The sequence below is a fragment of the Buteo buteo genome, chromosome 2, assembly GCF_964188355.1.
Source record: "Buteo buteo chromosome 2, bButBut1.hap1.1, whole genome shotgun sequence".
Lineage (NCBI taxonomy): Eukaryota > Metazoa > Chordata > Aves > Accipitriformes > Accipitridae > Buteo > Buteo buteo.
The window spans coordinates 77,381,740-77,407,968 of NC_134172.1; the positions used below are offsets into that span (position 1 = coordinate 77,381,740).

At 45.6% G+C, this 26,229-nt stretch overlaps 1 protein-coding gene across 2 annotated transcripts in view; it reads right to left on the reverse strand.

Annotated features, from left to right (window-relative positions):
- NKAIN4 (sodium/potassium transporting ATPase interacting 4) overlaps window positions 1–26,229 on the reverse strand; it is a 52,703-nt gene that overhangs the window by 13,696 nt on the left and 12,778 nt on the right. For both annotated transcript variants that reach the window (XM_075020816.1, XM_075020821.1), the window contains exons 2-4: window positions 13,106–13,243; window positions 12,526–12,606; window positions 3,672–3,869 (exon numbers count right to left, since the gene is read on the reverse strand). In XM_075020816.1, coding sequence (XP_074876917.1) covers window positions 3,672–3,869; window positions 12,526–12,606; window positions 13,106–13,243 — 417 coding nt within the window. The remainder of the gene's footprint in view (window positions 1–3,671; window positions 3,870–12,525; window positions 12,607–13,105; window positions 13,244–26,229) is intronic.

The window sequence follows — 26,229 nt, forward strand, 5'->3', positions numbered from 1 at the left end:
AGGGACCAGCTGGCTGCGAGTGCACAAAACATGCAAAGGATGGAAAGGCAAATTTTGGGAGATGGTACTGTTGCTTGTGTAAGATCTTAGCTTTAGTCTGCATCTGTCCTAGTGAAGATTCTAGGCTCTTCAACTCTTCTCTCAATAGAAAAAAACTTGCTATTGTTTTTTCCACCCCAGAGAATATGTGCAGAGTCTCCTCCTTCAGGGCAGGTGTATTCTAGGTTTCACTTCTAATCAGAGCTAATGAAGTGTGTATGCTCTCATCAATGCAAGAGGGGGAAAATAAAGAGATCTCTGCTACAAGAAAGCAAAAAGCCAGCTTGTGAAAGAGCTATTGTGACCAGATAGCCAAAGAGGCAATCAAAATCCTTTGATTCCTTGACCTTCTTTACTCTTTGGATGCAATTACAACCACTGAAAATCTAGCTTTTGCCAACAGCAAAGCATCTCTTGCGCGTTGCTTCTCACATAACATCTGCTGTCAAGGCTTGCATTGCTGCCTTCCTGGGAACCTTCCAACCTGTCAGTCTGAGTGAAAACAGCAGACAGACAGGCAATGAGTTCTCTCAGTTGGGAAGATATTTCCAATTTCCATCCCATTCAATGGAGCCTCAGGAAAAGCCTAACCCTCCCCACTCCCAGAACTACCATATGGACAGCCCAGAGCTATGCCAGGTATTTCAGAACTAGAAATCACTCCTCTCCCTGCTGGCTGGCAAGTTGGGAAGATGCAAGATGAATCCTTGCAAAGATAAAAAACAAAGCAGATTTCTTTTCTTGCTGTTGCATTTCTTAATAGGGTTGGTAGTATTAGTTTTACAGTGACATTTTTATACCTGTATAGACTTAAGATGTTGTTACAATAAGCTTTTTCCTCAGTGTGTTCTGCGCTAAATCATTGAGAAAGATTTTCATACTGGGCCCTACAGCTACTTGTATCATGCATGGTGACCGGTATGCCCAAGTTTGACAGCATTCCAGGTTAAAGGAGTTGCTTTTGCCTTCAAGGAGTACAGAGAAGCTCTGAGCAAAAGCAGACTGAGACCTGATGTATCTTCAAATGTATGCCCAGGAGCAGGATAATATAGTCAGCAGGAGTCAAGATGACAGCCAACACTGTGCTCACCATATGGGATCAGGTTTGCTTTCCCTCTCCTTTGGCATGCAAGATCAAATTCAGTGAGCCTTACCCCAAGTACACAACATGGTGCACTACAGTTCCTCAGTAGTCTCAAGGAAGTGGTATTTCCAGAAAACAGCCAAAATGTCCACAGCTGGGTACTGCATAGTTAAAGTACATGGATTTCACACTACCATGTCTGGAATAAAAAAAAAAAAAACCACACACAACCCCCCCACCCCACAACTTCTAAAAACCATTAGGCAAAGCAAAAAAAAACAAAACACCAAACCTACAGAAAGCAAAGTTTTGCCTGCCCCTTGCCCTTCTTAACAGGGAACTGACTATTCCGGTCTCAAATGTGTGGCAGACAAGGATGGAACTAGGTCATGTCCCTTGCTGCATCCCCTGAGCCTTCAAGTTCCCAGTCGTGTTTTTTGTACTATCGATCTGGTCTCCCTGCCTGTCTGCAGCACAGTACCTGCCAGGCGCTCTGGGAAGGACAGCAGCCTGTAATAAAATCTGCCTTAAAATGAGATAAAGAGAACAGAAAAAGATACTGGCAGGGATCAAAGAGTTTGACCCTCAGAGACTAAAAAGGGAAAGAACTGGCTGACTGTTTTCAGGCAAGGTCTAAGTGAGAAAGTGAAAAGGCCTTACCTCAGCAAAGCAGAGAGGAGAAGCTCTATTTGTCCCACTACCTGACAAAATTATATGAGCATTTCAGAGCTGGCAGGAGTTACAGACCTGGGCCTTCAATATTCTACCTTTATTACAGGACAAGTAGAAATTTACTTCATTCTGGATAGCTCAGCCCATACGGCTTTCTTGCCTACAAATATTTTAGCCACATTTCCAGTGTTTAGGATTCAAAAATCCACTGCAACTTAAATCTCAGGGAGAAGGAGAAAGGAAATATTTACCTAAATCCTATTTTATCTTACAGTTCCCTCCTCTGTCTCCCCATCTGGCCCTTTGTGGTGTTTTGCAGATGCACAGAGAATATTGTCATGTACCTTTGGGAAGAAGCAAAGGAGAAAACACTCCCAGAGACACAGACTCTGTGTGATCACTTAGCTCAGGGCTATGTGCCTAAGTTAGAAAGCTGCCACAAAACAAAGGTCTATTCCAAACAAACTCAGGACCATTTGTTGGCTGAACCTCTAGCCTGGGGCACAGGGGCTTATGCCAGCTCAGGCATTTAGGAAGGATGCTAATAGTGACATAATTCTGCACTTTAAAAGTCTGGGATGTTCTGACTTCAAAGTCTGTCAATTGTTTCACCAAGCTCAGGAACAGCGCCAGCTCGGCAGCATCAATGCCATTCCAGCTAATGACCCTTTATAAAAGACAGTGGGCTCTATTCTTCTGGATACCTAGGTTTGCCTTTCTCATACACATGCATTGAAGCAACTCTCAGGCAGTTTAATGCAGATCATTTTCCCTGAAGGACAACTAACCAAATATTAACAGCCAGCACACGCACCAGGGAGTTCATCCAACTCAGGAAAGAGGAGCTTCTCCGTCTGCCTCTTTTTTGTGACATGGCAAGAAAAGAAGTCTGAGTCTTCCCCCCTCCCTGCAGTTCACTGTCTCAGACAGATCATCCCAGCTAATAGGAAATGCAGGATCAAAACAGTGGAAAGTTGTACCAAAAACGTGCAGAGAAGTACTTGGCACTCCAGAAGCTTGGAATTTCTCTATTTGTTATCCTTTAACATTTAATCAGGGCAAGTTACTCTTCTTTTTTAAGCCAAAACTGAAAGCTGAAATGTGAACGTTTCAGCAGTCCACATCCGTCTGTACTTAAAGCCATTAACCACAAAGTAACAAACCAAAGCGGATTAGAAAGATGCAGGCTGCTAACTCTAATGCAGCTACAAAATGCAAGAGTACCTATGAAGTAAGGGGGACAATGGACATTTTGTTTCAGTTAATTTCACAGACAAGTGAGAAACAATTAATTAACAGTGAAAGTTAAGGACATTGAGTTACTGCAGAGTACTTTAAAAAGCCTGTGAAAGACTCTGATGAGGAAAGAGTTGATGAAAACATTTAGTGCATATATCTCAGATGTCAGCAGAAAGAAAATTGCTGCTTTCTGCTTCCTTAAAGTTTCTTTCATTTTCTGGAGATAAGGATCTTCTCCCTTTTATTTCTTTACAACAAATGTGCACATATGTGCTCTGCCACCCATTGCTAAGTCATGTGGAATAAGAGAAATCCCTCTTCACGTGGGTCTCTGTCCTTATCAAAACATTAATTTCCACACCCCAACAGGGATACAGAACGATTTTTTATTGTTGCATGTGATCCATTACTTCAGGTGTTAGGTTGCTGGTATCCATTTCCAGTTCTTTCAAGCAATATCATTCATCAGAGAGAACAGGAGAACAAACACAAAAAAACACTTACAGAGGCTTTTGCAATCAGTTGATACAAAATGGGGTGGAAAATATGGACCAGCCTCTGTGCCTGGAAAAAAATAAAACCAAACAGCATCCCCTCAACAACTGCTACCCCGCAGGACTGTCAGCGACATACTCACCGCAATCAGGATCTGGAAGGAGCTGTGCATGACCTCGATGTACCGATACTCCAGGGCACAGCCTATCACAGAGATGTAGGAATGGCTATCCAGCCCTTTGATCCCAGACATTGAAGCCTCCTTCCTTACACAGCCAGGACCATTTTCACTCCACCATGACTGGTGCCGGGAGATGTTGAATGTCAAGAGTTCGCTGTCCTAAAGAGAAAAGTTGCCAAGAGATCTCCATTTACTATGAGTGTCTGATATGCTGTCAGATGGAGGTCATACTAAAATCAATGAAAAACCTGAAATTTCTAAGATCCCCACCCTCAAGAAATGATAGCACAGATCAAAATACATTGGCTTTATGTTTCTTGTGTTTCACAGGCAGGCTTCTGTGGTGGGAACCATTTCTGAGGCAGTCCTGCAGCACTCCAACAAAGCTATTTCACCGTCATGTAGCACACTTCAGAAGCAGGACTGAGCCGCTTCTAAATCAGAAAGACAGTCTCTAGACTGCAGACCCAAGACCACTTTGTTAGTGGTTCATGCACCCAGAAAAGAACCCTCAAGTTTTGGGCTTGGGAGGTTAACCTTACAAAGCTAGAAGAAAAAGGTAAACAAGGCAGCACTAAGCATCCTGTCAGAACCATGTGTTACGGGTATGCTTTTCCCAGCATGGGAATCAACACAGATAACTGAGAAATATGAACTTCATAACCCTAAAGTGAATTTCAAAACCCAACAGATCTTCCTCTGTTCCTAGCTTTTAACACATCTAACAAGTTCCCTTACCGTTTCTGTCTCATTTCCTTCCACACTCTTCACATATGTTGCTTCTACGCCTTCTGTTGACCTGACACACTCTCAGCCTCAGGTCAGATTACCTAGCTGAGCAGACCTCACAGCGATGATTGCAGCTTCTTGCAAACACTCCCCCAGCAATTCCTTGTCACCTCTACCCCAAGAGAGGCTTTTTGTTTTGTTCTTCTCATCTGTACTTGTTCAATAATTTAAATCATGCCATTGTGGGGATTACATAGTGAAATGTGACACATGTAGTGCAGGATTTTGGTATGCAATCAGGTGCTCATTTAAAAATAACACTTTCCTCACACTTGAGAAAAGAGTGGTTCTCACTGGAGTGAGAGCTTTGAGATTTTTCCCTTACAGGCCATGGCAAAGCCCTCCCTGCAGACAGTAAAAGACAAACTCAGAATTGGCTGAATAGATCAGCTGCATCACTTCATGGGTGAGCACTAAGTGCTAGATGCCCCAGCAGCCCTCTTGGGTCACTCTGATGCAGAATCAACAACCCCTTTTGACCACAAAATGGGGCAAGGGGTTGGAAGTTTTATTCTGAAGGATAGATTATGAAATGGATCAGGCAGAGAATCTACATGTATCTACAAGGTAGAAATAGGCACTGGATATACACACACCACCAAACCATTACTAGAAGTTTTAGCACCTATCCATATACTACTTCACACTGCTCATGCCAGGGTCCTACACAGTCCCTGTAGGAAAGAAGTGGCTCCCAGAACAGCAGCAGTCAGAGCTTGGGGCATTCACACTTCTTAACATGGGAAGAATCACGTGGCAGCTCCTTTGCCTCAGCTCCCTGTAGAGTCAAGAGGGAACAACAGATTCAGAGCAGCTAATCCAGGCTCCTGCTCTGAATTACCTTCTGGAGAGAGCACTTGTCTCCACTGCCAATACAGGGAGCCCAGCCAGGTAGTCCTGCCGATACACTTTTCTGCGTCCGTGTTTGTATCCAGGGGCAAACTTGAGCTACAGGAGCAGAAAATTTGAATGACAGCCAGATAACCTGTGAATAAAAACCAAGTGCCCTGCTATGCACATTGTGCAGGTACCCTCCACTCCACCACAGGTACTCAAAAACAGTTTGCAGAGCTGTTATTAATATATGCTGCAGGAAGCACATGTTAAGAAATGTGGACAATTAAGTGAGATGACAGCTGCCAAACTCCTGACATAATCACCGCAACAGATGGGGTGTGCTTTACAGTAGATGGAGGAGGGCATGGAGATGAAGTATGGCACCAGTGCAAAAGCAGCCTGAATAGCAAAGACAATGGGGAAAATTCTATCAACAGTTGGGCGTTTAAATGGAGCTGTCTGCATTTGAAAGGCTATGGGGAATAATTATTAGATTGGCAGCTACAGGATAGTGCATGCAGTGCAAGGTGCTGTGCTAGCTACATTTCTAGAGATGGTTTTCTCTTCCAGCTTCTCACAATTTTGGCAGAAGTGTTTTTGGCTTGCTCCCTCTGCTGGGCATTGCTCTTCAGTGGCCCACGTATATCTCACATATCCACCAAACCGCATCTTTTCTGCAAAACTTCTTTCTCTCCCATGTTTGCATGTTCTGAGATACATGGATCTTCCCCAGAAAAGCTTTTCCTCCTGGAGACAGCCAGCCCTCCAAGCTGCTATGCTCTTCCTCTCACAAGCCACTCACCACTTTGGTTAGGAAAGGAATCATCTTTCCCTCAGAAAAAAGGATTCAATTGCTGTTTCTTTGCCTGGGGCTTCCCCCAGTTAGCACAGAAACAAAGCTGTTCCACAGGATCTACTCTTAACTTCGGTCCCCAGGGTTTCCCTCTCCCAGCTCACAGATGGTGCCTTCCCAAACCTTCTGCCTCACTGATGCAAAGAGCCCCTTCAGCACCTTCTCTACTCCTCACAGAGGCATCTATGCGTATTTGGCAAAGTAAGAAACAGCCTGCTTTCCTTCTTGGATCTCCTTATAGATTTGGCTCTGGCTTAAATTTGCTGCAGAAGCTGAACTTGCTTGTGAATTAAGCCTGAAAAAGCAGAACAGGTGCTGGACTGGAGGTGGGCAGGTGGAGGAACAGTAGGTCCTAACCAGCACTCACTGCTTTTTGCCTACAATCACACTCCAGCTCTGTGAAAAAAAAAAAAATTAAAAAAAAATTATACTTCAGTTAAGAACAGGTTGGAAAAACTGAGCACATTTGGATTCTAAAAGCACCACAATGACTCACACACGAGCCATCCATCTCGCAGATGTAAAATGAGTACTGATTGCACACTGGGATTATGGATGCCCTCACGTTCAGAGACACCTTTCTGAACAAGCATCTGTCTGGAGCACTGCAGGGCATGAGGGCAGCATAAATGAGAGGGTCTCAACATGCAAAGCAATGCCATTCCCTTGCTTGTGTCCCTGGCTGGATGTCCTCAGAGGATACCTGTGCTGTTGGGCACAGTAAAAGAGCATTCAAGAAAATCACTTAATCGACCTCCAGTTGATCAGTGCTTGCTGGGAGACTGGGGAAAAAAAAAAAATAAATCCCAGAATGTCTCCTGTGGTTTGCCAGCTTCATTTGCTAGGAGAGGGTTGAAAAGTGAAACTACAAAATAGGAACAGCACACTAAATTGAGGAGAAAAGAACCAGTTGCAAGAAAGTTTAGGAACAGCTGTTTCCCAAAACCTTTCTGCAACACATCTGAAGTCTAAACACACTGAAATACTCCCCAAAGTGGTATGCAGGTTGGAAGATGTTAATCAGTCCCAGAAGCAAGCAAGCCCTGCTGTAAGAAGAGAGTGATCTCTGTGTGACTGCACTCCCCCTTGTTTCTTGACAGGCTGCTATTTGAAGGGCTATCGCTTCCTCTTTAACCTTCAGCCTGAAGAGAATTATGAGCTAAGAGTGATACAAGCTCCTTCTCAGGAGCATGTTGAAGGCCAGCCAGAAAAATCACATATCACTCTGAACTGTTGTAGCACCTGGTTGCCATCCATTTGCCATCAGCGTGAGAAGGAAGACAATGGCCCTAAACTGTAGTCCCTACATTTTGAAGAGTCTATTTTCCGCTCCCAGCCTCACTCCACTGTGTCCCACGGGGAAATTCACACCTACCTCTGACACCCACAGGGCCAGCTGTGTTCCTTTTCTAAAATAGTTTTCTGAAAGCTGTTCTGAAATTATTTGCAAAGGGTCACTATCAGAAATGGTTTTACTTCTTGTTGTTAACAGCCTTCTGTACCACCTCCCCCCAAATTTCCTTAATTATCAGGCAAGCCAGTACTAGAGTGGCTCTGGAAACAAATTAAACCCTGTATGGGAGCCTCCAGAGCTTGACAGCAGAATAATTTTAAATCCTTTCGGTTGGAAACATTCCTTATCAAAATAGGAAATATAATGTTTATCTTTTAGTCATATGTGCTGAATAGCTGTATCACCCTGAGACAACCGACAACCACTTTCATTGTCTCTCAGCAGGCCTGTTGACAATGGCACCGCATTTAAAGGCCAAATCCCAGGCTTCCAGTTTCTAAATTTAGATGGAGTTGAGGGACAGTTGTAATTACGCATGCATTTATCCATCCCCCTCACGGTATTTTTTCCAGGTACAAAGTCATCCCAAGACGCCGTCCAGATTCTCTGGAATACAAATAACCCCCCATCTGACTAATAAGGGCTGCTTCCATTTTAAGAGGAGATTTAGACCACCACCATGGCTCTGGATTAAGATCAAAGCACTGGGTAGACAAGAAAGAATATAAAGGAAGGGTAAAAAAAATAATTCACGATTCCAAGATGAATAATTCGAGAGGGAAAAGACAAAGGAATACATTGAAATATACAACACCAATTCCTCAAACCTCTCTGAACGTTTCTCAAGTACATGATGAAGAGTCAATCAGCATGGCAGCTGGACAGACAGATGCTCATATGTCTTACCAGCAGGATTTAAATAATTAACTCAGACTGGGGGGTTGCAGGAGGGACTGTGTTTCACACTCGAGTAGACAGGGAGAAGCTTAACACATTATTTCAAGCACAGCCTAGAAACTTCAGAGATAGCTCCCAACAGTTCACCTAACCAAATGGCCAGATGGACAAAGAGAAAAGAGGGAGATGGAACAGGAACAGAGCAGTGGAGGAGGAACAGCAATCTGGAAATTCGGCTGCAAACCCCACCGCAGAGCAGCGGTACAGCACTTTCAGAGAGGCTGTACTTCCCCCAGATGCTGCAAGTGCGCTCAGAACTGTGAGCAGAGCAAGTCAGCAAGGCAACGCTGCCAGAAGCCGCTCAGAGGCACATCACCGTGTCACTGCCAGCACTGAGAAGCAACCCTTCAAATCCAGATTGCTGTATCTCTTGCCTGCTTATTGGCAAAGCACTTACGGGAAAGCTGGCATAGGCTACACACTTAGGGAGGCCCTTGCAGCAATAAGGGAAGTGCTTTCTTAGATGCTTATGCTGATCCATTTGTGTCTGGCCACCTAATGAAGTTCTGCTGTGCCATATTTCACACTCTTACTCCTACTAAGAAAAGATTGCAAGATAAAAAAATGACAGGATAGAAACATAGAAATCAGGCCAGTTTAGCTCTTCCAAGAAGTAGAGAATAGACTCGCAGAGCAGGAAAGAACATTTTCCTTTTGGAAAAAAAAAAAATCAGTGTAGTTATAACTAGTGGTTAGGAGGTAGATGTTTAGTAAGTAGTTGTAACTACCCTGAGCAGGGCTGGCCAGAACAGCCATTCTCAGGGTTTCCATGGCCAGGAGAGAGCAAGCACTGCTGGAGGAAGAACACTTTAGGAAATGATGTGAAAGACAGGAGGAAAGAGGGTGAGAAGTGGTGGGCCGACAACCCAATGGAGGAAAGAGACAGTGGAGAAGCGACTGCTTGGTAAAGGAAAGCAAACAGCCAGCCCCCAAATTGCAGTTCAACAACCATACACCTATCAGCCCATATTCTACTGATGACATAGAGTTTATAACCAAGAGATAGTCTCCTAACCCCTTTGCCAAATTGCTTACGGGCTGACATGGGACCTTACCTCACACACCCCACAGCTGTGGTGCCCCTGGTTTCTGCTCTTTAGATCAGGCAGGTGCCCAAAGCAAGGGGGGCACAAGAACAAGCGCCCACGCTCACCTCAGCCCTGCACTGCACAGCACTTCCCTCTCTCACCACTGTGAAATCAGATCTAGGCACCAGAGCACAAAGAATTACTTCAATAAGTGCCCACAACCGTATCCTAATTTTTTCCAGTTCTTCAGGCTTTTCCTGAACTTGTTACAGCAGAAACACTTGCATCCTTTGCCCCCTTTCTCACCCCACCTGAGTTATCTCCTGTCTCATTTGCGCTGGGCTGTCATTACTAGCCACCAAGTTAACAAACTCCTTTCTTTCTAGCTTACTGCCCTTTCTGCATTTTGTCATTATAAATTAGCTAGCTGCTGACAGAGATCTCCCTGGCAGGCTGCCCTTGTCGGGAATACAGAGGGGTGAGCACAGCGCTGGCAGGAACGCTGCTTTCCCACCCCCCCAGCTCTCTCCCACAGGCTCCCCAGGAATCGCAGAGGAAACAGCACCTGAAGACCTTCCTCAGAGCTATCAGCCACTTAAGGGACTCGCACAGGAACACAGCCCTCTCTGAAACACTCTCCAGCATATTCATGCTTAGTCTAGTAGTTAATGAGTTAGTCTTTACCTGACCAGCTCCATCAGCCTCCCTCCACCAAAGCTCCTCTTCTAATATTTGCAATCTACCTGCTTACTGCCAGACAAATTACAAGCTTTGACTTCTTATTAGGAACTAAAGCTTCCTCCCAAGACCCCTGAGGGCACACAGAGGTACCCGCTCCTCTGCAGGAGCGCTGCCATAACCGCCCCCCCCCCCCCCCCGCTGATACTGCCCTGCCCTTGCCCCCTCCGAGAGTCTGTTCAACACATGTTCATCCAAGGCCGGGTGTCCTTCTGCGGTCTGATCCCAAGACTACAGAGATCAATAAGACTCTGCAGATGTCGGCTGGCTTTGGATCAGGTTTCTAGAGATGCAGCGGGAGAGCAACACTCCTCTTGAGTCCAGCCTGCGAAGCACCACGCTGTCCTACAGAAACCTTATTTCCCGTTTCAAGTGTATCTTTTGTTCTCATGTGGAAGTGAGGGGTTTGTTTTGCCATTACAAAGACCCAAATAACTTCAGTTAAAGGGGAGAAGGAGGAAAGAAAGCAGCATCATGAGGTTTTCTTACAAGACAGCCTTTTTAAAAGAAAATAACTCATTAAGAACAGCAGCAAGGCTGTAGAGGATTTTACCACCAAAGGAGCACAAATACTCTCTTGTTTTTGCCAGTTGCCACCAAACTAACAGCATGAATTTCTCATTGCAGCTCTAGAGGCAAGTCCACTGAGCCGATAGCAACTTATACTGCAGCCTAATCCCATAAAACAGTCCCCAGTCACAAGAATCATCCTGTAGGATAAATAAAGCTTCTCTGTGTGCCAGCTTTACTAAAACAAGCCACAGCACAGAGCGAGGTTGTGAGACGAAGCTCCTCTGTAGTGGAGAAGTGGAGTTTGCCATGCTGTTTGAATTGCAGAACAGCAACCCAATATGTTGCAGGGCAGGTTGGGATTAGTAAACACAAGTAATCAGCTGGCTGGAAGCAAACACTGGCTGTCAGAGAAGCTCCCAGAGCAGTTTATCGAGCCAATATTTCCTCCACAGAAGGGAGCGTTTAAATAGTTACTTAAAATTCTTTTTTAGTTGGTCACAGCCAACACCAAGATCATCTCAAGCTGAGCTTTCAGACCATGAGTAATCACTGGTTTGGGCAAGAACTCCCTCAAAGTTTCTGTGGATAATTGAGAGAGGAAATGGAGATTAATTGAGGAATTAGGAAGTTACATTTTCTTATCTGCAAAGGATTTAAGCTGTCACTCATGACTTGCTGTAGGCCTGATAAAAAAAAAAACATAGAGCAGTTCCAATTATGACTGCAACTTAGATGTACGACCTGGGAATTTAGGCCAGATGTAGAGTGCTCTGAAATGAACCTCTATCCTATAATCACTCTGAGTCTGCTAAGCTACAGCAACACTTAGTAATTCATTGCTTACAGCCCAGGCTTAATTTAGGGCCTGCCTCACATTTTTATTATTTCTGACTCACCCCTCATTAATATTTAGCTTATCTAATCTTCAAAGAACTTCACATATTCACTCACACCATCCCTGGCCAATAGCCACTAATAAGTACCACTGTATTTAAGAAGGAAGAATTAAGACAGGGAAGCCACATCACCTCTGCGGCTGCATCCAGAGGAGGTGCACCAGCCTCCCCAGCATCCCTCTGGTTTCTCTGTCCAGAGAGAAGAGCCTCTCCCAAAAGGCACAACGGGAAATATTTTACCTGGTGTGGCAACAACCAGGTACCTACCCCTGCTGCTAAAGTGCACTAGGTCTTCAGCAGGACTGGGAGGCAAAAAAATACCAAGAGCTGGTCAGGTCTGGAGCTACAGCAAAGTCCTTGGTCCAAGTCAGGCCAGCCAGACTGTGTCCCTGTGGCAGCTCTTCCCTGGGACAGGCTGGCAGAGAGAGCACGCTCCCTGCCGCACGAAGACCTGCCCCTCTAAGTCACACACCTTTTTCCCAAGGTGTTATCAGATCACAAGGGGATCAGCTGTAACCTAGTTATCTCATAGCCTTCCTCAGCCACCTCTGCACCACGACTGGGAAGCAGCCCTCAAACCCCCACCTCCCCTCAGCCTGACTCTGAAATCAGGCTTGTTCTTACCTTTAAAAAGCAAAGACACCCTACCTGCTACGAGGGCAGGGTTCATTCCAGCCACCACCTGCACTGACCAGCAAAAGGCTCCAGAAATCAGCATTAACTCCCCATTTTTACCCTACAATCAAGCAGTACTCCTCCATTCCCCTCCCTCCATAGGCATGAGGGCAGGACCTGCTCCCAGGCAGCCCCCCACAACCCCCCTTAACCACCACCCCCTCCTTATCTCACAGCTAAGCTCCTTCCCCTTTGATGCAAAGCCTGGGCGCTCACCCATAAAGCTCCTACTCACCTTTGAGAGCCCTCCCACTTCTAAGTAAAAGCAGATGATGAAGATGTTCCAGGTGACCCAAATTGCAGTCCAGATGGCATACTAGAAGGGAATGGGGAGGGAGAGACAAAAGCAATAAACATTAGGAAGTCACTGGAATTAGTTTATATATGTATATATGTGATCCAGCTGGGTGCAGTTAAATGCCCTGAGTCAGCACTGCAATCGTTTTCTCCTCTCTTTGTTTCCCATATGCAGGTAGTCCCTTGCCTGATTAGAGACGCAAGGGCAGAAGTTGGGAGGGAATGGAAGAACTTCTGCCATGCATTTGTCCAGCATCTAGCTCTCCCTCTCTGTTGTGCAGTGTCTCAGTGTAACTTTGGTACCAGTAATAATTATCTGAAATCTTCCAAGTTTGGCATAAGTACAGTAAAAATGCGGCACCCTGAACAATGCGTTCCTAAGCACAGCACCTCCTGCTAAAATTGTTTACGACGCTTGTGCCTGATTTCCCAAGGGCTTTACTCAGTTCTTCATCGCTTGCCATATTCCACCAGAGCAAAGGCTTCAAATGGCTCCGAACAAAACGGCTGTTACTTACCACCACTATGTAGCGAGGTCTATATTGAATAGTGCCAAACAGGCCGAGGATAACAATGATGATGTGAAGGAAGTTGGCTAGGATAGGGGCCCACTGGTATCCCAGGAAATCGAACACTTGCCTCTCTAATGCAGCAAGCTGGAAGGGAAAAGTAAAAGGGGAGTTACAGCTTCTGGACTCATGATGTTTATTCTCAAGGCTTTGACGTGCTTCCTGAGCAAATCACTGCGGCAGCTGAAGATGTTACTCCATTCCCAAAGCAATTTACTGCCTCTGAACAAGGTCAGTAGGACAGAACATGTGTCTACACCCCCCCCCTTCCACTTTATACCCATCCCACCTCCTCCAATGGCTAAGCTAATGCAGACCAGTGAGCTCCAGTGTCTATGTGGGAGCACGTTCTCTGTTCTGTGCACTTTGCAATGGGGAGGTGGCCCTGGCAGAGGGCGGAAGCGGGACAGTAACATCTTAAATGGCTGCAGCAGGACTTTCAGGAGCTCATTTGTCAGAGCCTTCACCATCACTCCATCATTCCTGACACCTCTCATGTTTCTGCTCTCCAGCACACATCCATCAAAGTGAGAGAGAGGAGGAAACTCTCTCCTCCACCTTAATCCCACAGAAAATGCTGCCACCCAGTAAAGAAATTCTGCAAACACATCGGTTTTCCAGGAGGACAGGCTGTCTTCCTCTCCAGCGCTAATAACATGGTTCAAGGCTAGTGCTATGTTCTAGAAGTAAAACTCCATTAGTGTTGAAGTGCTGTGCCTGATTTTCAGATCGTATTTGCATAAAAATGTGCTTTTCATCTGTAGCCATCATCTGTGTATCAGGCAACAGCTGGTCACCTGGATCTAAACTGCTGTGTTATGCATGCAGCTGAAAAAGCACAGCAAACATGCAATTGCATGCTAGTCTTTACATCCCCACAGCCTTTAAATACTATGTCTATAGCTGAAACAGCCAGTGGAGTGGGCAGAACAGTTCCTGCAGGTTTTTCCCCAGTGCCTGGCCTTACGCAGAGAGATCTTCTCTTTTTTTGTCTTCACTAATGCAGTGCAACCAACCTCCTCCCATTGACCAGCGGCTTTGCTAGTGCTAAGGCACAGCAGGAGATTTCCCTGTCAGGGTAAGATTTCAAAGTGTGTTTAAATATCATAGTAGTACGCTGGGACTGCATTATGGCATTTCATATTTATCTTCACCTGAATAAATCATTGCAATTTACCATCGATAGTCAATATTAATTTCACAACTAATTAAACATTAACCATGGGTGATCCTAGTCCACTGTGTGTCATCAGCTATGTGACATCTTTTCCTGGCTTGGCTTTTAAATGGAGCTGGGGACCAAGCACTGGAGCTTCTGTAATGGCTTAAAGCATTTAAGGAAGTGAGTGGTTGCAGGTCCCAGTCAAGCCACACGATGAGGGAAACGACACGTATTAAATGACCATTATTCCTCCTTCTTCCTGGACCAGTGGGGAAATCACCTTCTCACCTCTCTTGGGCGAGGAAGGTATTGCAATTCTCAACACTACCTTGGAAGTTCAACAAAAATCTGTATTTCAGAGAAACTTATAGCAGCCCTGGTTAAGGGAGATCAATCAGGGCGGTGGGAAGCAGCTTTCCCTCTCTGACATGTCTCTTCACTGGCAAAGGGGGACAGAGAGAGTGGGGAGGGAATGGAGGCAGTCTCCAAATCCGTCTCTTCTGCAAAATAATTAGTCTTCCCTTTGAAGCAACACACACTGCCCTGTTCTGATCCATCTGAACCACCTAGAAGATGCTGTGAGATGTGCTGCATGGCCACGCGTGGGGCTCCTTGGCTGGAACAGGGCAAGCACTGCTCATTTCACCGTTCAGCCTGCTCTCCCCCCGAGCACAGCAGATTTTCTGTATCTCATCAGAAACAGCAGTAATAGGTTAAACGCTTAATCTTTTAGGAGGGGATTAACGCACATACCTTAACGATATTTGGAAATTTTGAATCCTGACTGGTTGGCAATGGGTCACTTGACTGTGACCGCTTCATCCAATCAGGCATTTAATTGGCTTTGTGCGTTACATTAACGCGGGAGTATGTGCCGCAGGAGCCAGCACCGCAGTGCATCAATTAGCCGAGGGGACACAATGGGGGTGTGTTCCGCAGAGATAACGCCCCGCTCAGCTTCGCCTCTTGCCTTCAGGCCCTGAAAAGGGGGATAAAGACAGATCCTTCCCACCCATGCCTTCCACCATGTGTTTTCCCACTTAGACATCCATGTCTGGAAAAGCGTTTTCTTCTCACAAATGAACATTTGCCACTAGGGCTGTATAAAAAGGGGGAAGGTTGTCCTTCCACAGCTTCCTGATGTTTCCTGGCTTCTTTGGACCAGGGAAGACATAGGTCTATGAAGTGAGAGGTACCCAACTGTCCTGGAGATGGACTTGCCAATCTACACTGACTTCAGATTGGGGCACAGCTCCTAGAGAGGTCTCCGGTCCCCGGCCACACTGGATTTTTCCCCATGACCCCAGAAGTTAGCTTCGTGTCATACTTCCCTCTTCCTTACTGCAACTGCCCTTGTCTCCAGGTTGTTTCTGTCCTGATTTATGTTCCTTTGCCACTTTCTCTGCATCTTTTTATGGTTTTGTGTCCCTGGGAGCTGCAGGCGTGACTCAGCTGGTACAGAGATCGGCTGTGCCTGTCTGCTGGTTCAGCTAAGGGGAGCAGGAGCTGGGTCGGTACGACTTCGTGTGATGTGTGAGCTCAGGCAAGCTGTTTCCTCATTTATAAAAATAAAAGCAATTTTCCATAAGATGTGTCTTGATGACAAGTGCAAATGCTACCGATGAAATTCTAATGCTGTATTACTGACACGCAGGTAGTGAGTCTGTCCTGCAATCCAGCCATCAGAAACGTAGCCTGAAGTTACCCTGGGCTTGTCCCTGTTCCCCCAGGAACCTAGCATAATAAAGGAGATATTTGCTAAAAACAAATACATAAACAACCATTTCACTCATTACACTACAGGTCTGTGTGCAAAGCTTCCCCATTAAATGCTGCTGAGATTTGTAAGTAAACAGGGCTGATGTTTGTGCTACGCTGGCCTTGATTTGGGGTTGAGATGTAAAGAATGTCATGGTAACCTTCAGTCCTGGTTCCTTCGGTCTGGCTCAGAAATGGCAGGGTCAGGGTTTGCCCCTGCCTACAGGTACTGATATATCTGCACCCTCGTACGGAACCTCTCTTGGATCCCTCTTGTTGAGCAGGGCAAATGCCATCTTTCTCTGCTGCCACCAAGCTTCTGCAGAGTAATATCCTTGCTGTAGCATTCTTTATGATGATTCACACTATTCTATTGAGAAAGCCTATTATATTCTAGAGATATGGGTTGTAAAGAGGAATTTCACAGATTGTGGCACAGGTTTCAGCCCATTCAAAGCTGACAGGACCTTTCCATCAGGGAGGACAAATTTTTCTTCTTTATGACTATTCTTATTAAAAATAGGATTCCTTCTGCTCTTTTTTCTTCTCTAGCCCATAGAACATTTTTACCTTTCATTCTTTAGATTAAATGATTTGTTGTGGTACTAAAATCAGAATAGTTGTGGCAGACTTTTCCCTCCTGAAATAAACCACATTTCTGCTGATCTGAGTGAAAGTGGAATAGCAAATAACCATGTGAAGCGATTGTTAGCCAGGCAAACAAAACAAGCCAAAGCTCTCTGTTGGGCCATCGTTCATTTATATGGCCGGGAAAGATAAGAAAGGCAGAGAAGATGTTCTGCGGTTTACAGAGTCCTATCACATAGCTCACACACGGTGAGCAAAGAAAGGCTTTGTAAGCCAGCAGGACGGGACATTCTCAAGGTCTTTACACCATTAAAACTTCACTGGGGAGGGAAGCTGTACCTGAGCTGGAGGGGAGCGTGGCCTGATGGACCCCATGGCAGAATAGAAAAATGATCTTAGAAAATATCTCAAAATGTGGAACAGTTTATTATTGGGGGGTTCAAACCATTCCAGGTACATTTCCATTGCCTCTGGCAGGACAGCGTCACTGGGAGATGTCCATGCCAGCAGGACACTCCGAGCTGATTCAAGATGGGCTCGGAGCTGCTTGTTTAAATTCTGGTCCCTCAAATCTTTTCTATCGCCTCATCTTTGTCTTCTGTTGCTCCTGTCATGCTGATAAGCTGGAGAGTTCAACCTCTTTCCCTTGTGCCTCCATACTGCTAAGGAAGAAGGGATGCTGATGAACAAGTCAGTTACCTATAATTGTTTAATTCCCCATCCTTTATAGCCTACTATCAAGGCCATGTTATCAACTAGATTTGCTCTTCTTAGTTTATTAAGCTTTTAAAGCCTTTAATCTTATTTGGTTGGATCTGTGTCTTTCACTGCATTTTTAAAATCAGTTGGGACACAAAATAACTAATATCGCTTTCAAGATGTTGATGTGAGTCATACAGATGCAGGAAAGATGCTCAGAAAGCCCAATAACCGGTACAGATACACAAAGAGGATGTCCTGCGCACACACACACGACCATATGTATCTGTTCCTGCAAGCAAACCTGCTTTTACACTTTCTAAGTTCAGCTTTAATAAGAGATTTCTTTTTAAAATTAAATGTGAGAAATAAATTTACAAGCATGCAATAAATGGAGCAAATGGGAAAGGCTGATCCTACTGCTATGGGCCAGCCAGGACTTAAGGGAGATACCCCTGCAAAAAAAAAAAAAAAAAAAAAAAATATTTTACCCAGAAACTTAGACAATTGTCCACTTAGCCTATAAAAATGCAACTTAACTCTTTCACTACTGCTTGTCTTTCACTGCTATAAGGACACATAACCTCACAGACTGCTCCAACCCCTGCACTGCCCTTGTTCAGTGGTGTACACAGCTGCCTTGGACCCCCGCGTGCGTATCCGCAGCTTCAACACAGACAAAATTTGCAACTTAAACCCCTATATTTACTTTCTCTCTAGCCTGAACTGAGAGAGCCTCAGCTGCAGCCCTCGGTCACCACCACACTCCTGTGATCTTCAGGGCTGCCGGGCTGATGCCTGACGCGTTGATTCAGCGTTTGATTTCCTGCCAACTGGCTTTGCTTTTTAAGAAGATGCTCTTTGTCTCCTGTGCAAACACCATCGGAGTGGCCAAGACTTTCACTGAAAAAGGTCACGGGTCTTTTCCTGAGGAAAAACTTGCATTGATTTCCTGAGGTATTTTGGCCATGCAATGGTTGATGGCTTGAGTTCAGGACAAAGTCACAGTGCTGCTATCCCTATGAGACATCATATAAGGATGAAAATTTAAGTGCAGCTCACTGAAACAGCAGGAAGAAATTAAAAAGACTCAAATGTATCATTTAAAAAATATATCTATTCAGGTTTTGAACACAAATATCTTATTTTTGGTTCTTCCATAGAGTTTAAGTTTGGCGATACTAAACACCTGTCTGCTTTATTATTATTGTATTGGTATTATTGGTATTATGATGTTATACTATATTATTATACATAGTCTTTCTATACTATTGCTTTGCATTTTTAAATGGTGAAACAATGCTGCATCTAAAGAATCCTAAACCCAAGCTGCAGTGTGGTGAAACTATCAGCAGTGAGCAGAAAATTCCCTTCTGTGCCAGTGCTTATTCAAGGTGGAGAAGATTTTGTGGGTAGAAAAATTAAACAATAAGTATGCTTTTACCGCAGTGACTGCATTTCTGAATAAATATTAATGGTTGTAACAGCTGTTTAATTAAGTTTATCTGAAAAAGCAGTTCACTGAGCCACTACTTCACACCCTCCTAACCAAGGGGCTCGTTCTGCTAGGAGCCACGTCCTTGCCTCTTCTGAAGTCAGCACCTCACGTGCTAATACCCACTGCATTCATGAAATCTCATTTTTCTTCAGTAAGTGTTGTCAAGGAAACCTTCCTTGGGGCCTTGTGATCCACAGCTCCCTTCCCAGCAACCCTCGCCAAACCACAGAGGTCAAGAGACTAATTGCACGGGAGGTCTCCGTTTGTCACTTTGCCTCTCAGACATCTTTGGTTACTCCAGCCAGTGGATACAATAAGCCTCATTCTCTGCTCCGTTTGGCCTGTTTTCTCCCCAGAAGCTGCTGAAACCCCTTCTATTCACACAGCCATTAGCGAGGCCTCCAACAGCAGACCTTATATCTTTAAATCATTTATGTTTCAGAAGCAAACTCCGGTCACGGCGGTGACCTGGAAGACCAATGCCTGCCAAAGGCAGCTGGAGAAGTCCCCGTTACTGGCTTGAGCCCCACGCCAGTTTGCTGCCCTGCAGCAGAGACTGGCTGCTCCTGGGGCGTTGCGCTCCACCAAATACAGCTTTCAGACTGCACCATGCCAGAGCTGAGGATCAGGACTTCTCCCCCCCCAGTACCATCCTGCGCAGAGCCCGGGCAGGCTTCACCCCTCGGTGTGGTTCAGCAGAACTCCCCTGCTGAAGCCCGGAGCATCCTGCCGTTAAACAGCCCGGTGCTGAGTCCTCACCTCCCCGTTCCCCCTGCCCTGGCACTTTTGTGCTCTGGATTCTCCCCTCCCAGTGTCATTTTTGTGCATTGGCAACGATGCTCTCAGGAGCGCCGCTGCTTTGACCTTGATCCCTATGCTTTCTGCTGCCGATGCCTTTCAGAAACATCCTAGCTGCAAAGATATGTCATTATTCAGTCCCACGCGCCCGAATGCTGCTTAGCATTCCAGGAAAGGCACAATCCTTGCTAAACATAAGGGATGAGACTGGCACTGAAGCAGCGTTTGTGTCTGGAATTGAGGCTCCGGCTCCAGAAGGACTGAGGTTTCCTAGCACAACACGTATAGCCACCAGGCTCACTCAGCCGAAGACATGGGCTATGCACAAGTATTCATGCACACAAACCTCTTGTTACTCCAACTGTTGGGTTGGGTCACACAGTGGGCAAAACAGCAGGGATATGTGAAAGGAGAGAGAAGGTGCTGGGGTGTAAGGCAGTAGCTGGCAATACTTTTCCTAGCAAAACTCCATAGTCCATGGTCCCTACCAAACGGCACATCCCCGGGTGCAGCACAAGCGTGGCAGCCCCTCTCCTGCTCCACAACCCTGTAAATGGGGTGGTCAGTAGTACAGTTAATTAGCTGGCTCTTGCACATAACATTTCAGAGGGGACAAGAGGTTGCCCAGCACTGACTTTCTGAATGGTGCTCAGAATACAGCTCCCAGGAAAAAAAAATGCTTCCTGGAAGGAATGTTTCAGTAAAATTAATGCCCTGTATTGCTTAAACTTCTCCCAAATTGGGATCAGTTACATGCCTGGTGAGGCTTGTGCTCTGTATATCCCACACAGCCTCTGGCCTGTTTGGTTTTCCTGGATCACATCTTACCTCGGGGCTCAGACCTCAGGGATGCAGAGAGGTGTCTGTGCAGCAGCATCAGATACTGGAGCTGCTCTGTTCCCTTTGCTCCTGCTTGTGTCTCCTGATAACATCTAAGTACCGCATGCTGCTGTGATTGCTGATTGCTGAGATTAGCAATCAAGCTAAATTAATAAGCAGGTGCCTTTGTGATCCAGGCAAAAAAAGCACTCTGACAAGAATGACAAACTTGTTTTATTTGTAGCCTACATCAACACTCAAACCTAAGTTTCCCAAACATAATTAAATTAATCTGTTGTGCCCACAACGCTTCCCCCCACCCCAGCTTTTTTCTCCTCCCTCAGTTTCATAGCTCAGCTTTGGCTTTCCAGCTTTGTAACGGAGAAACAGGGCACTGGAATGAAGGGGATGTGACTGTATTTGCAACAGACATAAAAAAATACTGTGTTTCTTCAACAAGTGCCTGACATTTTTGTCAGCCAGATGCTCCATAAGGCACAGCCTTATCCCAGGCTCAGGCTCCACACTTGTGGCTGTCCTGGCTTTCCCTCGCCTGTTGCAGGACTTGCCACTCTATCTTAGCCCACCTCATACTGATGATCATGGGCAAACCTCCTTGCTGCTCCCCACAAACAGCATCCTGGCATGGCAGACAGCTTTAGCTCTGGGGGGACCTTCTCCCACCCGTAGCACAAATTTCCCTGTTGAGTGAAGTGTATTAAAGATGTACCATTAGCTCCCCAGCCATTTCCCTCGGGAGATCTGCTATCATTTACGAAGCCATCTAAACACTATAAAGGCCGCGAGGCAGAGCAGTGTTGGAGATCAGCAGGAATTTAATTTTCTAATAGAGAAATTTATTTCCTACCAACAGGGTATTATATGCTGTGATCCCTGCCTCTGCTCAGCCAGGAAGGCTAGCTGAATTTTGGGCTTATTCACGTGACAGGGATGCAGGGAAAAAGTGAAAATACTTAAAAATTATCCAAGAGGTTGTTGGGTATAGGCAATATACCCTATACCCTCTGGACCTGCTATCCTAAGCATCGTTTGCTTTGCTGAAAAAGCCAGCTTTGCTGCTGGAGGGAGGGAGCAAACACATCGACAGGACTTGCACAGAAGGTACAAGGTTGTACTGAAGCACTGTTTGGGCCAGGACTGCCCAGCCTATCTTCTAATGATGCAGCTCTCTACAGTCTCCTGGATGTAGGAGCAGCAGTTTGGGAACAGCTCGGAGATTCCCTTGAACTCTCAAGTGCACTAGAAAGACTTAAAATCATTCAGGGGCCAGACCAAAACTCACAGGTTGTTTAAAGCCCATGAGATACCAGCTGGACTCACCTAGTTTAGATAAAATTATGGCTATCATATTTGCTATTTTATAGGCACTTATGGGAAACTGCCATTTTATTTTGCCTCTGGTTACCCCAAAGTTGGATTATGACCTTAAATATGCTACTGGCAGTTTCCCAAGGGGGGAAGAAACTTGCTTCAGGCTCGAAAAGCCAAGCTCCTTTTTTCCTCTGTCCTGTCCACACGCAGCCCAAGAAAGACTCACTGTGTCCAAGTGACACAGAGAACATCTCTGCCTTTAGCTTTGTGAACAAAAGTGTTCAAATTCCGTGTTCCCTCCAAGTCTAATTTATGGCTGGCACCTGCAGCGCTTTCTCTTCCCAAAGGGTCAGCTGTGGCCTGAGTTACAAAAATGCCTCTCTGAAGGCAAAACACCTGCAGAAAGCCACCAGAAGCTGTTTTTCTCCTCCAGGGGAAGACGAGGATGGGAATTTTGAGGTGTCGATGGCCAGCAAAGCCCCGCTTTCTGCATAGCTCTGCGTGTCAGAGCAGTCCTCAACTCAGCAGGATGCCCCCCAGCACATGTGGACAAATGCCTCTGCGTTGCTGGGCTTTTGTGGAAACCTCCCTGGGCCTTGCTAGATAAAGCTCCCTGCTCTCCCCTTTGCTCGATGGTCCCTCTCCCTCTGCTCCGCACCTTCCACCCACCCCGTCCTGCCGCGGCCGGTTCAGCGACCGCTCTCCCCCAGCTCCTTACTGCACATTGCACTGGGAGCTCTAGCAGCTGATCCCCTTAATTAGGTCACAGATAGATCACGTGTAAAACACTTGCACCAGCCAGATCCTCTGAAGGAAAAAACATGCAAGCTCTGCAACTGGGGTAAAAGCTGGAGAGAGGAAGGGTGCCAAAGCCGAAATAACTCTTCAAAACTTTGTCCGTAGGAGCCCTGTTTCAGTTTCTGCTCAACAGCTGGGTCCCCGCTCCCTGACACTGTAGCCAAGTGGTAGTGTTGCTTTAATTTCCTCTTGCTCCTGCTGCAATGCCAGATTGCTTGGATATTCATAAACAGAAGGAGTTTAATGAAAATTATAATTAGAGCCCTGCGGTGCTCTTGCAGGTCGCCTTTACACTGGGCTGCCTATTTACATTACAAATCAGGCTGGTGTCACTGCGCAGTCTACAGCAAGAATTCATTAAAAGGGAAGCACAGGGTGGGTGAGAAATAGGGGAGAAAGAAAATGATATTGTTATTATTAATAGTATAGGCAATTGGGATCTGCCATGGTCTTGCTGCAACTTTGCTCCTAGAAGAAAAGCCCATTTGTAATCATCCTGCAGCAGGAGGGGAGACAGCACAGCCACCCTGAAATTTCCACTGGTAATTACTGTAAAAACAGACCCTTTTTCATAGGGCAACTCCTTCTCATGGAAAGCAAAGTGGCAATGAAGACTTTATCTCCCCCACCAGGACACAAAGAAATGCTCTTAGCACTTCTGCTTCCTAATACCTAGCTGTGAAGTTGGCGGGGGGGTCAGGGAGAGACAACATGTGAAGGCAAAGGAATGGAGTTTGCAGCTTTCCCTTTCCACAGGCCAGCAGCTACATATGATGCTTTTTGCCCCACTGTAATGCCGTGAGCAGCAGCTCCTTGAGAAAAACAGAAGCCCTCATTCAGTGAAGCGCTGGAGCATCTGCTGACTTGAGGCACAGCGTCCGTCCAGCTGCACTCACGTGCCGAAGGGCTCTGTAAAATCTGGGTCTGACGGAGCAGGAGACGAGATCCCATGGGAACAACACGGAGGCATCTGGCCATCAATACACTGACACCCAGCCCGGCTCCCGCACACAGCAGCACAAACCGGTGTTATCCTAAATACGGATCAGTCTCCTGGGTTTGATTCTGCTACTGCTCCTTCCACCAAAGCCTTCCAGCATAGTTGCTAACTGTCTGTCTTCCCATCTATGTAGTGGAATTAGAAATAACACCCTCATTTTACACAGAGGATAGCTGGAGACTTGGGTTGTACTTGTAAAAAGCTTCTTTAATATTTCATACTAATCATCCTGCATCAGCAGAAATTGCATCATCATTGCAATAGTGTTTTTATTGGATGCCCACCTGCCCAGAGTGGTAAAAAGAGGTGGCATTTTAGGTTGGGAACCTCCCCATGATGATTGCAGCACCAGCCCAAACTCCTCACCTTTCCCATCACTGTCACATTCTGGAAAGAGAGAGGTAAACTCACCCCGCTCCCGTGCCTGCATCCCCCAAATTCAGCCCTACTGATGCTCTGACCAAATCCCAGCAATGCCCAGTAAAGGATGCCCAGTCAGTCCGCCTGCCAGACCCCCCACTGCTGCTCATCTCAGCTATTAATCTTACCTCGCCCTCCGCGGCCAGAGGATGTAACTTTAGTCTAACAAACAGCTGGGAAGTCAGGACAGAGCAGATGAGCTAATACTGCAGAAGTGATTGGGTTTATATATCAAAACTGACCCAGGAGACTTTCCCCTCTGCAAGTCATGGCAATAGGCAGAAAGTTTTCAGGCAAATTAGAAGCTGGAGGTATTTTAGGAGTTTGGCTGCAAATGGGCCAAGTGGTTTGCTTGCAATTCATGCAAGCTATCGTCAGTATAAAATGACCCATACTGAGACAGCTGAGTTTTAATCATCACTAGTAACATTCTGTTGTCTGTGCTTTGCCAAAAACACAACCTAACATAAAAATGTGCTTATTTCAGTTTAAAAAAGGACAAAAGAAAAATTTCCCTTGAAAAACTATAGATGAAAAACATGTAGCCATTTTTTCAGCTGAAAAATAAATATCAGTGAAGAAATACTGATAACTCACCCCTAATGAATGTACTAGCAAACTTCCAGGCCTGTCATCAAAGCACGAAAAGAAAAAGAACTAGGAAGAAAATAGTATTTTGGACATGAAAAACATTTAGCGGTCCAGCTTCTGGTTCCAGTAAAATGCTTTTGACAGGAAAGGTTTTAAATTGGAACAAACAGGAAAACGACTATTTTGTTACAAATAGGGACTGTCAGAGGCTTTCGGGGTATTGCAGGAATTTCCCAATAACCACAATCCCCACAAAAAACTTCCCTTCTCCAAAGAGGCTAGAAAATGAATCAGTCACTATTGACTTTCATCTTCTGATTGCTTCACTGGAAGAAAATCAGTCGTACTTAAATAATTGATTAATTACCTTAGTAATTACAGGTAACAAAGTTAGCTTCCCCTGCCTCCCTCAAGACATGTAAACTAGGGATATTTCAGTTTTCCAGCCACTTTAGGAGGCAAAGCCGATTTTGTGTGACCCCAGATGACTTCTGAGCTGTCACCCACATCTTGGGAGTCACCGGTGCCCTCAGCACGGCCCCAGCAGCGTGGTCCCTGCTGCTCTTGGAGGCGAGGAAGGCTCACCACCTCGTGGGTTTCTTCTTTGGCTGTAACCTCCCCATGAGCATTACAGGCTGGGAAGCAGAGATCCAGCTCCATTTTTCTTAGGTCAATAAAAGCAAGAAAACAGAGACACATGAAGTGCTCAGATTAATCAAGTAAATACCTAAGGATGGAGTTGGTGAAAAGTTTAGACACATTTGAGGCTGAAGATCAGCCTCTCTCTTTCATGGGTTGATGAAGCGGCTTGGGAATCGCAATCTGCTCTGGGTAGTCATTAAAGGGTGGGAGCGCATCTCTGCTACAAACTAGATTGAGTGCTGGAAATAAGTGCTTCGGGGTGGAGAGTCTCAGGTTCAAAGCGTGAGATTGAGCCGTGGTAGAAGTCACTAAGCCCGTGTTTTTCTCATGCTCACCATCCCCTGCACTGCTGTGTTTTCCTGCTATACTTGAGCGGAGTTCAATGAAACAAAAGATTCTCATCAGGGATTTATTAGCAATACAGTATCATGCTAAAAAAAAAGCTAAGGTTTAACAAGTTCTCCCACTCGTATGAATGGCATTGACTGTATCACTTTTTGTATGGCATCCCCTTTGTTTTTGCTCCTCAGTCCAAGTAGATGATGAAATGAGACCCGTGACGTTCACTTTGATGGAGGCGAGCTGCTGGCTTTCCAACAGTGTAAATAAGGATTCAGTGCCTTTTAAAAAGCATTATTTTTAAAGGAAAGCTCTTTTGAGTGAGGGCTAGAATGGGGTTATTTTCCACATGACCAACCGTCAAAAGGAAAGCAGCAGCCCAGTCCATGCTCTTATCACCCTCCCCGAGTCACCCACTGGATAGATTTGTCACAAGGTGAAATAAGAGCAAGTCCTCAATTTATTATCATTTTCTACTTGCCCTCCTTAATGCAGTTCCTGCCAGGATGAGTTTGCTGTGGGAAAGTGGAATGAAACCAGGCCTTTCAGTTTGCTGCTAAATGGGACTGGGAGGAGGCTTTCAGGGGGGAGGGAAATCTTCCTCGTTATAAAGGGAAAATGTGCAATGC